The sequence below is a fragment of the Arvicola amphibius genome, chromosome 8, assembly GCF_903992535.2.
Source record: "Arvicola amphibius chromosome 8, mArvAmp1.2, whole genome shotgun sequence".
NCBI lineage: Eukaryota > Metazoa > Chordata > Mammalia > Rodentia > Cricetidae > Arvicola > Arvicola amphibius.
In genome coordinates this window covers 108,454,605-108,471,586 of record NC_052054.1, presented here as the reverse complement: position 1 = coordinate 108,471,586, position 16,982 = coordinate 108,454,605, and the positions used below count along the sequence as shown (strand labels likewise).

General features: G+C 39.8%; 1 protein-coding gene across 2 annotated transcripts in view; it reads right to left on the bottom strand.

The window, feature by feature from the left end:
- LOC119821429 (SPHK1 interactor, AKAP domain containing) overlaps window positions 1-16,982 on the bottom strand; it is a 123,719-nt gene that overhangs the window by 75,512 nt on the left and 31,225 nt on the right. For both annotated transcript variants that reach the window (XM_038340431.1, XM_038340432.1), the window contains exon 3: window positions 13,318-13,425. In XM_038340431.1, the coding sequence (XP_038196359.1) occupies window positions 13,318-13,425 (108 nt within the window). The remainder of the gene's footprint in view (window positions 1-13,317; window positions 13,426-16,982) is intronic.

The following is a 16,982-nucleotide window of genomic DNA, read 5'->3' as shown; positions in this document are numbered from 1 at the left end:
GATGTACATTTATGGGCTTTTAAAGATAATAGTGATTTTTGAAGGAGTGAGATATTCAAATAATCGAGTAATCTGCTGTCAATTCCTAGCAAAAGGAAAAGTTCCGGAAATTGCAGTTGGGGTTTTTTTTTTTTTTTTTTTTTTTGAAATTAACCTGAAAGCATGAATGAGTAAAGTTTCTCCTTACTTGATTGAGTAATTCTTAAAAATTAAAATTACTATTTCGTATGAATGCAGCAAATGTCCTGGACTAAACAGTCAGGGGCAGTTTATATGACAGCAAGTAGGTAGCAAGGTCATCCAGAATATGAGTTTGTATGATAGCAAGTAGGTAGCAAGGTCTTCCAGGCTACGGAAAAGGATATCTGATTGAAAGTCAGCATTCTAATGAAATTGGCATCAGGGAAGCAAATGGGGACAGCGCTACTTAGAAGGCAAAATGTGATAGGGCAATGCAGAGGGTCTCCAGATACTTGGGTATAAATACATTCAGTGGACACACTTTATTTTTTAGATCATTCTTCCTTGGTTGAGTATTCATGAAGGGTACTGCTTACTTACCATAACCAAGGCTTCAATAGGGGTACAAACACTTATGGATAAAAGAAGTAAATTGGGATAATCGAAGTCCACTGTCATCTATTGTTTACATTAAGCTGAGCTGTTTTCTATAACATCCTCTGGAAGTGAGGGTACTTAGAAGAGGCAGTCTGGATGAAGAGAGGTACCATTTTGGATAAGTCAAATGAAGAGACAAGAAAGGCAATCTTGGCAACTTAACTGGTCCCAGACATAGCATTTTTTTAAAAACTAGAAAACATTTGTATGATTGCATAGCAGCATGTGGTGAAATGACGTAAGTCAGAAACTGGAGTCCCACCAGCTGGGCTCTGTTTTGGTTATACAGTGTTAGATGAAAACTATAGGCCTGGAAAATATTTTGAAATTTAATATATCTTATATGGGAACAAAAATGAACAGTATTTCTGACTCCTTTTTGAAAAGTTGAAGGTCTGACGTTGCTACTTGGAGACAGGATTCATCATCATGGTTGCTCATTGCTGTAACTCCTACAGGAAAGTGGGGCAGGAAGCAGCCTGATTGCCAACAGTAGTAGGTTCATTAGATAGTAAGATTAGTCTTGTCTGAGGTTTCTGTCCTGCCTGGTTCCTGCAGATGTTAAGTCCCCCCAAAATCACACAGAGGTCTACATTAATCATAAACTGATTGGCCCATTAGCTCAGGCTTCTTATTAACTCTTATAACTTACATTAGCCCATTATTCTTATCTGTGTTAGCCACATGGCTCAGTACCTTTTTCAGTGGCATAGTCACATCTTGCTTCTTCTGTGTCTGGATAGGACTGCAGAGGGAGCTTCCCTCTTCCCAGAATTCTCCTGTTCTCATTGATCCGCCTCTATTTCTTGTCTGGTTGTTTCGCCTATACTTCCTGCCTGGCTACTGGCCAATCAGCATTTATTTAAGACATAATTGACTGAATATAAACAATTGTCCTGCACCAGATTAGGGTACTTTCTTTTTTATGTCTTTCAGAATACTATTATATAAATGTATTTCATCTGGTAAATGACAGCAAGTAAAGAACAAAATATATCATCGTCTAGAAATATATAGAAATTATGATGCCCCAGTGATGCTGGATTTTGTTGTGGCAAAGGCAGCAGCAATGAACTAACCTTTACTTTCCACGTGTACTTTATATTCGTCTTGACAGTCTCATGGACCTTTCCTTTTACTTCCTCCTCTGGGTGCTTTTGATTACAGAGCCAGGTGGGCTAGAGTCACTGGAGTTGAGTGGTTTCCATCCACACTTATCATAGTTTGGTGTATAATGTGGAGTTAAAACACAGATTCGGGTGAGTCACCTCATGGTTGATTTAATGGTTAAAGCTACAGGAAATTTAGAGAAATGTGTCCCAGCTAGATGTAATTTGTGGTGTCTCCTGTCCACCCTTTCCCATCTTTTCAATACATGCAGAGGATGATTTAAGGCCCAAGATAGTTTTATTTGTCCCAACTTGGAACTGTGGTACTGCTGGGACCTAATGGGTAGAGACCAGCAAAAAGCCTGAATGTGCTACAGTGCACAGGACAGCCCCTTGAAACAAAGGATTACCTAGCCCACTGTTTAAACAGTACCAGAGGTGAGATTTTGGTTTATAAGACATTGCTCAAGGATGCCCAGTAAACTTGCTCTAGTGAGCTGGCTGACTTAGGCTCTCTACTTAGTGATTGCATTTAAACCAAACATAACAGGGAACCTCTCTCTCACCCTATTCAGCTACTGCAAATGCCTCCTGTGAAGTATATAAAATGCTTCCAGATGGTCCAATTATATCCTATGGGCATCACACACACCATGGGCAAGCGTGTAGAGGGCTGTCTCTAGTTTATTCGAGAATATAGTTACTGATATTGAAGGACAGAAATTCTGCTTCTGTATTTAGCGTGTTCTCATTTCTTCATTAACCTCTACAGCAAACCTGTGACATTGTCAAAAATAAAATAAAAAAAAAAGTAACTCATACTCCTGGGAACACAGATCACAAAACAGACACCTTTCTCTGCTCATTAGCCAGATCACTTCCTTATGTTTGTATTTTTCAACCTTGAGTATATAAGATTAAAAACATCAGCTATTCATTCTCACCTTTCCCCATAGGATATCAGAATAATTGAATACGAAAGACAGATTGATGCAAACAAACAGTTCTAAAGAGGAACTAGAAAATTATGTAGTTGCACCCTTCAGGTGTTAGAGGTATTTTAATAATAATAATTATTTATTGTTGCTGCCTTTTCGTGGTTGATAGGCTTTTTCCTCAGAGGAAAATTGCCGTAATGGAAGGAGGTGTTGAATGTTTGAAACATGTCACTATTTTGAGATATTTTAATAATGTGTTCCATCAGAATGAATTAAAAATAGTTGATAAATGATGTCAACACTCAGGCTTCATAAGCACACCAAGATCTACTCATCCAACCACATTTTTAGTGGCAACATTGAGATTTGTAAAATAATTTATGTATCCAAAATTCAGGCTTGCAGGCTAAAGTAGTAATTTTTTGCTGTGTCTAGGACCCTATGACATTCGGATCATCAGTCATGCATGTATTCTGAGTGCCCCAGACCCTGTGCAAAGTGCTCCTTTCTCTTTTCATTATCCATCGGCTGTGTGGATCCCTGTTATCGAAGATCCTTTAATGACATTTAAATTTTAACCTCTATCTCTGATCTTGCCAAGACCACCTGTTTTGACATCTAGATACCTGCCTGTCATCTTTATTTGAATGACTATAATAGTCAACCATCTGCCGTCTTCCAATGCCTACTCTCCCTTTTTTCCTCCCACGCTCACTCTGCTGTCCCTCGTTTCCTCTTGGAGCAAATGACACTACCAGTGGCCCATGAGCTCAAGCCAAATGGTATCAGTGTAAAGAGTCTTGACTCCTCTCTTTCATCTTATATTACTTAATATAGACATACAATTTTAAAGATTTTGTTCTTTTTTTTAACTATTGTGCTTTCTTTGCATTAATTTGTTGTGCTTCATTTATTGCTTTTGTATCAATCTATTTAAGGCATACAACACCTTTTAGGAAACACATGCATGTTAGAACCATTAGGATACTACAATAGATGAACATTTCTCTCGTCTCAACTTGTTATTCACCTACCTTCTCCATGACTAAAGCATCTACAGTCTCTACTTCTAATGAAAATCTAAAGTATAATATACTCTTAGCTAAGCACTTCTTATGGTACACTGGATATTTTGACTTGTTTGTCCAATGCAGTTTACAACCTACATTTAATATAAAATTACACAGGGAGTCCTTATTCCCAGGTGCTTAAATAATCTTTAAAAGACTGGTTCATAAGAATACATAAGCCTTTATGATTATGTTTCATAATAAAGTGGTTTTCCTAACTCTTTGGCTTCTGGTCAGGTTTAGTGGACATTTTATTTCTCTAAGATTCAAAATGCCTCTGGAATAAGTGTGCTGGTGATTTCAACAGTCATACTTGATCATCCTCTCAAGGTTTGACCTGACTTATACTCATCCTTAGAAGAAATCCCAAGAGATGTCCCCAAAATGCTACTAAGAGTCATGTTCAGATTAGTTTATTTTTATTTTTCCTGCCAGTTAAAAAATTAAAAGGCAGAGAGCATCTTGAGCCAGACAGGTAACAGTAGAGAAATTCTAGAACACAGAAGATAGAGTCAGCTAAAGGAAGGCTTTTATCAGGGGCAAAGAAATATACCCACACAACAGACACACAGAGAAAAGAGAAAGATATCTTCCACAAAGTAGAGGAAATCCAGGAAGCGTACACCCTTTTATAAGTTCTTAAAGCACCTTGTAAGACAACAATATTTTAAAACATAGTCAATGCTCATTTCTAGAATGTTTTTTTCCTATTTCAAACTTTATGAAGGCATCAATACCATCTAGATAAAACAGGAGGGATGAAAAGATGCTTGTGGAGGTGAAGGTGCTTAATTCCAAGCCTATGATCTAAGATTGACCTCTAGACCCCATGGATGGAACCAACTCCTGATAGTTATCATTTGCTCTCCACATGCACGTGTATACACACACACACACACACACACACACACACACTATTTAATCATTTTTAAAAATTCAAACACAAAGGTCAATAATAAAGAATCCAACATCAGACAATTCTTAAAATTGAACTTCAATTTACATTCAATAACTTCAAAACACACCCTGTAGAACTGCAATGTTCTTCAGAGTCTGCTTTCATGCATATTTCCTGGTGAGCTGTCTTCCTAACACCATTTGTCCAGCGCTGGTATCACTTAGTGGTTAGTAGTTGTTTTCTTTTTTTTTTTTTTTTTTCTCATGGTTTATTTTTTTTATATTTAAAAATTTCCATCTCCTTCCCTCCTCCTCCCCCCTCCCTCCCCTCCTTGGGCAAGTCATTTTATTTTCTTCTCTCTAACAAGATGAGGTCCCCTTAGAGATAGAAGTCCCCTCTAACCTTGTCTGTGTATCCGAGGAAGCAAATTAAACTGTTGATGTCTAAGAGACCTGTGAATGGATACTAAATTATTGTATTAACTTAAGACCTGGCTTCACAGTGGTGCTACCTCCCTCTGCTTAAGTGAAAGCTGATCCAGACACCTGAAGGAGGAACATCTTAGGCACATTTGGAGAGTTGTAGACAGACCTTTGGATTTTTCAAAAGCTGCTATATTTCTCATCCTTCATTTGTCCCTTCTGCAACCTTGAGAGACAAACTCACTATTGTTTTGAACTAAAACTGGATGATGGTTAAACTTCTCTTCAGTTCTCTGGAAGCTATGGCTCTAGCTACATACGAATGCTCTTCCCCTGAGCTGAGACCATGGAATTCTTTCCTATTTTTCTTTTCTTGGGGAGAGGGGAGCAACTGCTGTCTCCTTTTATATCCCTGCTAACCTAATAAAGTATCTTTTTAAAGAAAAAAAAATGCCTCTTCTGGGTATTTTGAATTTTGAATTTCCCGAGGAGGCAGATTCACAGGGTAAGGGCAGGCCACCTAGACAAATAATAGGACTAAACTCATTTTCTCTATTCTGGGAGCTGAGTTTAGAAACAAACCTTCCAAGAAAATTCTTTCTTCTGGTCTCATTGAAGGGCTTGAGCATTAAAACCCCTAAAAATACACCAGATGGAAGGAAGAAGAAAGTGTCTACAAAACACTCCCCTCCCCCCGTGGGTGAGAACTGAGAGATTGCTGCCAGCTGAACCGACCCTCCAGTCTGAGTAAGAGTCTTCTTAAGGCAAACACCTCTACTTCAGCATGAGGGTTTTGCTTTACTCTGCCATCCTTCACTGATATTTGGTGGTTTTTGCTTTTCTGTAGGTGGTGTTTGCTTTTATTTGAAATTCTTTAGTAACAAGGGAGTGCTGTTGTGCACAGGAACTGAATTTGGCTGTGCCAATCAGCTTTTCCCCCCTGTATCAAAGTATGTGACAAAATAGCTTCAAGTGTCAGAAATATTGATTTTCCTTATATTTTCAGCAGAAGTGGCCATTTGACATTATTGTTTCTAGATGAAGGCCCTATAGGCAAGTAGTCAGGGAAAAGCAGGACAGTGTGTGTAGAGGGAAGGAGAGAGAGAGAGAGAGAGAGAGAGAGAGAGAGAGAGAGAGAGAGAGAGAGGAAGAAAGGAGACGAGGAATTGGGAGAAAAGGAGAAAAAGGAAGAGATGGAGAGGAGAAGGGGAGGGAGAAGGGAAAGTCTAACCCATAGAGAAAGAGGAAGTGAAGAAGAGAAAAGAAAGAGGAACAGGAGGGGAGAGGAGAGGAGAAGGGGAGGAAGGAATGAAGGAGAGGGGGAAAGGAGAGGGAGACAGTGAGGAGAGAATAAGTATGCCCCTCCAGGCTGTGCCTCCAGTGATCTTCCAAGCAGGTCCCATCTCCTAATGTCTCTACTACCTGCTAAGAGCACCACCCTTGGGAACCATAAGTGATTCTTTGGGGAACTTTCTTTTTTTTTTTTTGTTTTTTCGAGACAGGGTTTCCCTGTAGTTTCTAGAGCCTGTCCTGGAACTAGCTCTTGTAGACCAGGCTGGCCTTGAACTCACAGAGATCCGCCTGCCTCTGCCTCCCGAGTGCTGGGATTAAAGGCGTGCGCCACCGCCGCCTGGCTTTTTGGGGAACTTTCTACATTCAAAGTGTAACAAAACTATAACAAGGGTTTCTGCAGACCTAAGTTCAATCCTGGTTTGAGGTCTTCATCTTCCACACCAAAGTAGAGAGAAATAAATGAGCTTGTGCTTGTAACTCATCCTAAGGCACTTCAGAACTTGTATGACGTTAGTCACATAAGAACTCATCATGGAGAAAACAGCAAGCCACAAAGTTAGTAACATTTGAGAAAATGGGGGAACTTCTGTCTCCTTTCTTGCCTTGTGTCTGTCAGTATAAAATTAATGAAAAATTGTGAGTTTCTAGCTTGCCTTTTTGAAAAAGAAACATGCTTTAGAAGTTGTCATATATCTAGACAAGATGCCTACAAATATCCCTCTCAGTTCTGTAGTTACATGGTTCCTTGAGCATCTAAGTCTAGATCTGTCGAAGGAAAACTTTTCACATGAACTATTTATCTCTCAACATTTTTTAAAGTCTCTTGAGAGAATACAAATATATTTAAAGAAATGATTGGAAGTAAAGGCCAGCCATTGCAGATTTTGTTATTTTTGCCACTGCTATAGAAGGCAGATCTGTAGGACAGCTATCAAATCTCAACTTTTCAATGGTGTCTTTCATGGAATGCTGAAGGCCACTGTGAAGCTCCATTCAAACATTTAAGTTTGTCTTAAATATTTAAGACAAATACATTTTTAAATACTATGATTTGCCAGTAAAAATGCATATAATGTCTGTTGTAAAATAATCAAAATGAGAGAGAAACTGATGGAGGTGGGTCTTCTATCAATCTGTTGATTTCATTGGTTAATTAATAAAGAAAACTGCTTGGCCTGATAGGTTAGAACATAGGTGGGTGGTGTAGAAAGAACAGAATGCTGGGAAGAAGGGAAGTTAGGCAGACACTTCAGGCAATCGCCCTGCCTCTCTTCTCTGGGACAGATGCGAAGGAGCCAGACGCCAGGTCAGACATGCTGAATCCTTCCCAGTAAGACACCACTCATGGTGTTATACACATTACTAAATATGGATTAATCAAAATGTGAGAGTTAGCCAGTAAGAGGCTGAAGCTAATGGGCCAAGCAGTGTTTAAAAGAATACAAATTGTGTGTTGTTATTTCGGGTGTAAAGGTAGCCAGGCGGCCAGGAGCTGGATGGCAGGAACACAGCCCACAGCTCATCACTACAAGAAACATCTGTGAATAACTCTTTGCTGGCTAATTTTATTTCAACATGACAGAAGGTAGAATCATTAGAGAAGAAGGAGTATTAGTTGAGAAAATGCCTCCATAAGATCTGACTGTAGGCAAGCCTTTACAGCACTCTGAATTAGTGATTATAGGGGAGGGAACAGCCCATTGTGGATGGGACTATCCCTAAGCAGATGGTCCTGGGTTCTACAAGAAAGCCATGAATGGCTATGCCAGTAAGTAGCACCCCACCATGGCCTCTGCATCAGCTCCTGCCTCCAGGTCCCTGTTCTGTTTGAGTTTCTGTCCTGACTTCTCTCAATGATGAACATGTGAAAGAGTAAGCCAAATAAGCATCTTCCCAAGTTATTTTATTCATGGCGTTTCATCACAGCAATAGAAACCCTAACCCTGAGACAAACCAGGAATAGAAACAACACACATGGCTAAGATAATGTTGTTGATGTATTAATATGTGATATGGGATTCCCCTCTGTATGCTGTGAATACCATTGGTTAATTAAAAAAAAACTGTATTGGGCCTGCACAGGGAATAGAGGTAGGTGGGGAAAACTAAACTGAATGCTGGGAGAAGGAAAGTGGAGTCAAGGAGAAGCCATGAAGCCACCACTGGAGACAGACATACTCAAACTTTGCTGGTAGGCCACAACCTCACGGTAATTCACAGATTAATGGAGATGGGTTAAATTAAGATCTAAGAATTAGTAAATAAGAAGCTAGAGCTAATGGGCCAAGGAGTAGTTTAAATAATATAGTTTCTGTGTGATTATTTTGGGGCTGAGCAGCCGGGAACCAACAAGCAGCCTCTTACAACAAAAATGATTCCTTAAAAATTAAAAATAAAATTCTAGTATGTAACAAAATTCATTAAAGACTCATTTTGCTTTCAATTAAAAATGCCAAAAATAATGTATGTATAGTTCCTATCAATATTTTTAAAAATCTGTACTATGATAGTGTCATGCTGTTGAGTTTTGGAAGTGGACGTTCAATTCCATTGTCCTGAAACAAATCAAAAAAGAAAACAAAGAAAGAAAAATGAAAAGAAGACAAAAACTAGCAAATTAGTACATGAAATTTTATTTTTAGTTTTAGAATGGCAATTTGGAAAGAGAATAAAATGACAATACATGATATATGAAGCTCTGTTTAGGAAATAGAGGATTTTTTCATACTTGATACTTTCAGAAAACTTGATGGTCACCTCAAGTGGCTTTTCAGCCTGTGTATTCTGTTTGGGAGGAGAGGAGCTATCCTGTTTATGACCACTTCACACTGTTCTTCACTGAGATTCTGTCCTTGTTAGTCTAAATCATTAACTCGACACAATCTGGAGTCATCTGGATTAAGGACTTGCCTAGACCAGTCTGGTCTGCAGACATATCTGTGGGGGATTGCTAGGCTGATTTATGCAGGAGGGCCCAGCCTAGGGTGGGTGGTATCATTCTTAGGCAGGTGGTTGAGGACTGTATTGTCTAGTGAGCTATATTCCTCCATGGTTCCTGTCTCCAGTTTCCTACCTTGGCTTCATGCTATGACTTCCCACAAGGGTGGACCCGTGACCTCAATGTGCACGCTGAAATGAATGCTTTCCCTGCTTCATTGCTTTTGGTCTTGATGCTTGTCACAGCAAGGGAACAAGAACAGAGTCTTCATGTTATCTATGGGACATATGAGCCTGCCTTCTGAGGAAATAAACCTTGTAGTTTCCCTTTTGGAAACAAAATCTGTGTGACATGTGGACACAGAACCCCATTAATTTCCACGTCTGAGACCCTTCCTCAAAACAAAACCAAAAGCAAACAAAAAAAATCAAGTGACACAAACCAATGTGCTCTAGATATAAAATTAGCTCCTAATTGAAGTGGAAAAGAAAGAGCCAAAAAAGCAGTTCACTTAGTGTTGGGTCTTCCTTCCGTAAGAGATGACAGAGCAAATTCAGCCTCCCCACAGGTTCCCTGGGATCTGCTAGGATTATCTGTAAATACTTTAAAGCTGGGATAATTTCATAATGCTGATTTTTTTAAAATTAAACTTTAATGAAGGAATTATTTTCAACCATACTATTTTTTATCTTCCTTTAAATTACACTTCCCCCCCCACAGGGAGGCATCTGAGACAGGGTATTACTCTGTAGTACTGGCTGGTTGGGAATTTACTTTACAGACTAGATTGACTTGCAGCACTTGATAATACTCTTGATTTAGTTTCCCGAGTCCTGGGGTTACAGGTATTAACTACCAAAGTTGCTTGCATTTACATTGCACTTTCATGGAGTTGTGAGAAAATTAATTTTTATCTTTTCTTTAATAAGTTTTTTGTTATATGGCCCGGGCAACCCTGAAGTCATGACCCTTCTTTGTTGGTTCCCTTAGTAGCTGATAGTGTTTGTATCCGGCTATACTGAGAAAGGTTTTGAAAAATGAGCTTAATACTTTCTCTTTACTGCTTGGTCCCATCACATGGTTGTTTTGTTAGAACTTCCTTCTTCTGGCCCTGCATGCCCATAGTTTACCAAAGTTCACTTTTAGATCTGAGTTTCTCCCAGAAATATAAAACCCTGGTCTCACATGATTCTTCTCCCTGCCCTAGAAACTTCATCAAACTAAAACAGAAAGAATTTGGACATTAAGAATAGGACTAGGATTAGGATGCATTAGCTAAAGAAACTGGTTTTCTGTAGGGAATCTTGAAATTTATTTTTGATTCTTAATATTTATATTAGTTTCAGTCATTACAAGTCACCGAGCAGCATCTGGAACAAATACTCTAATATATCTTTACTTCTGTTTAGTTTTTTTTTCCAATTTAGAAAGAGTAGCAAGAACCAGGATAACAGGATGAATCAAGTAAACCTTATTGATGTCATCTAACACCAGGAAGGAACAAAAAAGGAAGCCCTATATTCTAAGTGCAGCTTGGTGATGAATAAGAGTGTTTGCACACCAAAAGACGCCTTGGCTACGAAACTTAGTGCTTCAAATTGTAGACCTGCTATTCTGATCCCAAATAGAGAGTGTTGAGAAGACCTCGGCCCTTCACTACTTTTTGTAGTCCAGCTTTCATATGTTTGCCAAGTGGAAGACAACAATATAGGAATTATTTGGTTGATAACTTTAGCCAAAGTATAAGCTACTGGTAACAGGTTTTCATTTGCTACTTGCAGTGGTATGGTATGATATGGTATTCCAAGTGCCTGGATTTTCTAGCTCAAGAATTGAATTTGGAAAGAAGGCATTACTATAGAATTATTTGCTACTTAATCTTTCTTATTTTTTTGAAATGAAAATTAGGCCAGCAACTAGATTTGTAGACAAGAGATTAAAAAGTATTAAATGTTTAGGACTAGGGAGATGGCTCAGTCAGTAAAATGACTGCCTTTCAATCATGAAGACCTGACCTTGAATCCCTGACACTAATGTAAAATGGGCATGGTTGTGTACATCTGTAACCTCAGCAAAAAGAAGAAAGGAGATCGGGGAGAGGGATGAGGCAGGCGGAGCTCTCTGGCCAACCAGCCTTGCCAATCAGTGAGGGCTGAGCTCAGTGAGAGGCCCTGCTTCAAAAGATAACATGGAAAGCAATAATGGAAGGCATGGGATGATGTTGCTCTCTGGGCGATACCTTTACATGCATAGATCTATAACATACACACACATATACACACATCACACACTTAGAACACACCACACGCACACACAGATACATTCACCATACAACATACGCACATCACACAACATACATGTAGACAGTTACGCACACAGCACACACACAGCACACATCACAGACAACACACAGAGTTACACACCACACGCACAAACCCAACCCTCATATACATACCATACCACATATACACACAAATTCACACACCGCACAATGCACACACAACACACAACACATTCACCTAGATACATACACCACACACACATAGACAGAACAATATACCGCAATATACACATATATAGACACACAAAAAGATATACACACCACACACACTCCATATACACATATATCACATACAGAACACACAGGCACATACATACCACACACACGCATGAACACAAACACCATACACACTATAAGCAGATACTAATACTGAAGTTTTACCCAAAAGAGATTAACATTTAAAAATAATTTTTTTTCCTGTTAATTTTTCATACAATATATTTTTCCATTTTCCTTCTCCTCTAATTCCTCCCTACCACCCAACTTTATGTTCTCCCCGCTCTTACTCTCTCTGTCTGTTTCTGACTCATGCACAACCAAAAAAATGAAAATCAGAACAAACAAAAAAGAATAAGACAAAAATAACAAAACCAAAGCTCCCCCCCCCCTACTCAGAGTCCATTTTGTGCTGGCCAGCTATCCCTGGGCACAGGGCGTGCCTAGAAGTGTGGTTGATATACACTGGAGAAAACTGGCTTTCTCTTTTCCAGCAGGTATCTACTGCAAATAGCTTCTTGGTTAGGGGTGGGGCTTTGTGTCCTGCTTCCCTTTCCGAACAGAGTAACTTAAGGGTGTTGGGACGCTCTCTGCCATGAGTACTGAGAGACTCCACCAAGTGGTGCATTGCCTTCCGGGTGTGCTCTGCTCAGCACAAATCAAAATTCACCCCATCCCATTTTCATCTTTCTGTTTGTTTTTGTTTTTTCTTTTGAAACAGACATTCCGGCACAGAACAACCCCCCAGGAATAGCTCAGAGGTGGTGTCTAAAGAGGTGCATTACATTTCTGCCCTCTTTGGAAAAACTCCTCAGTCTGTGTACATGACCCCATATGAGCTAGGTGACTTCCATCAGAGTGCGGGGTGAAGCCCTTAGAGAGGATCACCGCCAACACCCACAAAGTGTGCTCACAGTCTCAGCCCTAGATACTGTGTAGTTTATCTGTAAGAACACCCCTCCCCTCACAGAGGCTTTTCATGTAGCACATTATAGCTCAGCACCCTAAAATTCATGTCTTTTTATTTCTCAGTCTGAGGAGGATTTCACATTATACATAAGAATGCTGGAAAATTCTTGCCCAATTTTCAATCAGAAAACACCTTATAACAGGAGTTATAAAACATACTTGAAAGAATCCAAGAGAGCTGTTCAGTTTTTGATTTTTCTTCCTCTACTCCAATTCTGCTTCTGAATCTGTGCCTGGGTCATTTTTCCAGGCAGGAGTTACTTTTGTCCTTTCCACGGGAGTGACTGCATTCTTTCTTTTGTTTAAATGAAGCATCGATGTAGAAGCACTAGCTGTCTGTTACTGTGTTGTCTGTCCTCATGAGCTGCACACATATTTTGAAAAGGAAACATTCCCAGCCTTGTATTTAAGAAGTTATTGTACACTGTGAAGTTTCTGTCTCGGGTACGTGCCCCGGTTTCCCGCATTATCAGACAATATTCCGCGCAGGGTTCCGCACACTTACCGAAGCACAGTTTTCAGACTCCTCGTCCACAAACCCGATCTGGCAAGGCGTCCTCTGGTTCTGCAGCCAGTAGTCCGTGGACTCCAGCAAGCTATTGCTGCGAAGAACCTGTGGGAACAGACAAGCCTTCCAGTGTTGTTCAGCAAGGCGTTCTATCTGAACAAGCAGCTTTCTGCTGAGAAACCTGTAGGTGTTTTCTCTTCCCCCCTTTCCTCCAAGCAGCTGGGTAAGGAGAAGAGGAGGGAGAAACGTGAATGGATTACAGCAGCCTTAGAAAGTATAAAATGTTCTGCCGTGAGGTAGCTTGCTGTGGTATTGATGCTCCTTTTTGTTCGTCAAGTATAACACCCAAAGCTTTAATGTGTGCTTGACTTTTGCAAAATGTGGAATTGTAATGCGTAATTGTTTTGGGGTGATGCCCAACTGTTGGTGGGCATAGAAGTTTCATTTATAGTTAATGTTCTCTTACAGATTAGAATTCTTTTGATTTTAAAATTTTATGTTTTCATTTTCAGTGCATTGCCTATTTTTTATTCCTTTGATTGCATTAGCATAGATATGAAATAGGGTACAATTCTTCTAGAACATCTAAGGTACCAGGCTGTTAAAAATAGTAGTAATAATACAGCTCCATTAGTAAAAACCATTTTTCCACTTAGCAGTGGTAAACCAAAATAAAAGGAAATTGAGCACACATATCAACAAAGCCATGGGTTTCAAAGCAAAGGCAGAAAGAATTTCTCAGAGCCAAATAGTTTGAAGATACAGTTTCTTAAATAACCAAATGGCCCAATTTTGAATATGACTTCCAGTGTTATCATGGCTCTCTTTCAAGGTGAATGTCTGTTAATTTGTGATTATAACCTTCTCTTTAGCTGTGTAATAGATTTGAGCTATTCAGAGCCAATGTCTCTAAAAGAGAATTGGAATTTAATCACAACATATTGTCTCTTTTATCCCATCAAAGCAGAAATAAGTTAATTTTGTTTTAGAAGAGTAAACACAAATTCTGAAGCTGTTTTCTAAAGCATTTTTGCTCTAGATGTGTGATCTTTCAATATTGTTACCTAAAGATAACAAAGCTCCATCTTTCCTTTGAAGTAATGTAAAGAGATAATTTGTATGTGAGCAGGCGATTGAATGGTGAACTTGCTGCTATTTCCACAGGCTAAACCTGGCAGTGAGGCTAGCTTCTTGCACCTCCCCTCAGAGAGCTCCTACATAATAGCACTTACATAGATACCATTTGCTGTTTTAATGTCCATTATCTCTGAGTATTCAGCTAGGTTTCTAGAAACAGTGTGACCTGTGGTGTCCCAGAGAATTGAATGCAGAAGCTCTAAGGAGAGACCAGTTGCCTCTTAAGTCAAAAGTTGAAGAGATTCGCAAACATTCCAAATAAGTTCATATTCTCCTCGCCCAAAAGTTTTATTATGTTTTGGAAATCATATGTATTTAATTAATGAATATGTTATTGAGTGTTTAACATTCTACAAATTATCATGATGAACATAAGGAAGCAGGTGCTAGAAAAATAGCTCTGTTGGGCGTGCTCTTGCCATACAAGTGCGAACACCCGGGGTTCATCCCCAGAACCCACACAGAAAAGCCAGGCAGGTGGCCTCAAGGGAAGGTGGCACCTGAGGAATGACACCCGAGTTCTCTTCTGGCCTCCATGTGTATGTGTGCATGGGGACATGCACACATTTGTGCACACACATGTGCAACAATACATCCCAAGGAAACAAAACAAAGGAAAATAAAAACTCTGAAATAAGAAGGGCAAACAAAGCTAAACTATTGTAAATGCCAAAAGAATTTTAAGTTCTTTTGATCACATTGCTAAAATTTATTTTAAAAAGTCAAGAACATGGATTAACTTCAACTAAAGCAAAAGGGCCTCTAAATCTCTGAATCTCTGCCCTTGCATAAAACTGCTATTCACTTTTATTTCCAGACAAGAAAAACATTTGGAAACCGTGTTTGGATGTGAGTGTAGTCACTAATAGCAGGACAGGTGGGCCAAGCAATTTTAGCTATGATTTCAGGTTCTGAACTTGAGAGAAGAGATTTAAAAAAAAGTATGTTGTGGGAACAGGGAGGGGGCCACTGAGGAGCTGTGGTGGGAACAGGGAGAGGGGGCCACTGAGGAGCTGTGGTGGGAACAGGGAGGGGGCCACTGAGGAGCTGTGGTGGGAACAGGGAGGGGGCCACTGAGGAGCTGTGGTGAGAACAGGGAGGGGCCACTGAGGAGCTGTGGTGAGAACAGGGAGGGGCCACTGAGGAGCTGTGGTGAGAACAGGGAGGGGCCACTTAGGAGCTGTGGTGGGAACAGGGAGGGGGCCACTGAGGAGCTGTGGTGAGAACAGGGAGGGGCCACTGAGGAGCTGTGGTGGGAACAGGGAGGGGGCCACTGAGGAGCTGTGGTGAGAACAGGGAGGGGCCACTGAGGAGCTGTGGTGGGAACAGGGAGGGGCCACTGAGGAGCTGTGGTGGGAACAGGGAGGGGCCACTGAGGAGCTGTGGTAGGAGCACATATGGGTGGAGCTGGTAGGAGGTGGAGACTGAGGAGCTGTGCGTGAACCATTCAAAAGGTGGGCTCTTCTCTCAGAACATGGTTTATCTATGATTTTAATCATATATAAACTATAAACAGTGACAGAGATTTGAAAGATTTTCCTGTAAAATCAAGAAAATGAAGTGGCTTCAGATATTTGAAGACAAATTTTCTTTCATAAATATCTGGACTGAGGTGTAATTTATTATGAATGTCGTAGTATTGTTAGTGATAGTCAGTATTGTGTGTAGGGTTAGAAAATTCTGAGAATAGAGTCATTAACATTCACCCAATAATTGTTTCAGTGTTACTATTTCATAGACAAAGGTCTTCCGAGAATTTATGATTTTGATAATGAAGACCTAGAGGCTCAGATGGTTTGGAGGTTTAGGGTTTGGCTCCTCATGGTTCAGACTTGACCTTGGATTTAGTTTTGAGGGTATCAATTCTATGAATGTAGCTGTCTTCCAGACTTCCCAAATGGTCTGATCTAGAGTCCCAAAACATTCCTTATCATCCAATATTTCTAAGTAAAAGTCCATTTTATGTATGTACTTTCATTTAAGGTCAGATTCACCTCACTAAAATTCCTGGGTAACATTTTCCTTTAAGAAGTAGAAAATTGTGTGGCATGAATGATATAACTGAATTAATCCACTTAGTATAATATGATATTATAATTTCTCATAGGCAGCATGGTTTGAAGCCTACTTGAGTTATCATTAGGCAACTGGTACCACATGCTTGTCCCTGGCCTTTCTTTGATCTTTGGGTTTTGGAAGGTCATCAGTGAAACAAAAGAACTCATTAATTCTGCATCCTAGGAACATCAGAGCTTAAACTACAGGTGCCAGATGAATACGCTGGCTAATCCGACTTTATAGTGCAGCTCAATAAATATTCTAACCAGAATCAGCTCTTCATCATTTCAGAGCTCATTCTTCAAAAGTTAGGCTGTGGACCTTGTCTAGAATCTGACTCACAAAAGTCAAATAATGTTGTGGTCCCAGAAAAATGTTTCAATTGTCACAACAGCATTTGACTGATCTTCCAACTATTGGTTAGCCTGAGGAGTAGGGGTTGTTGAATTGCAGTTTACTTGGCCCTT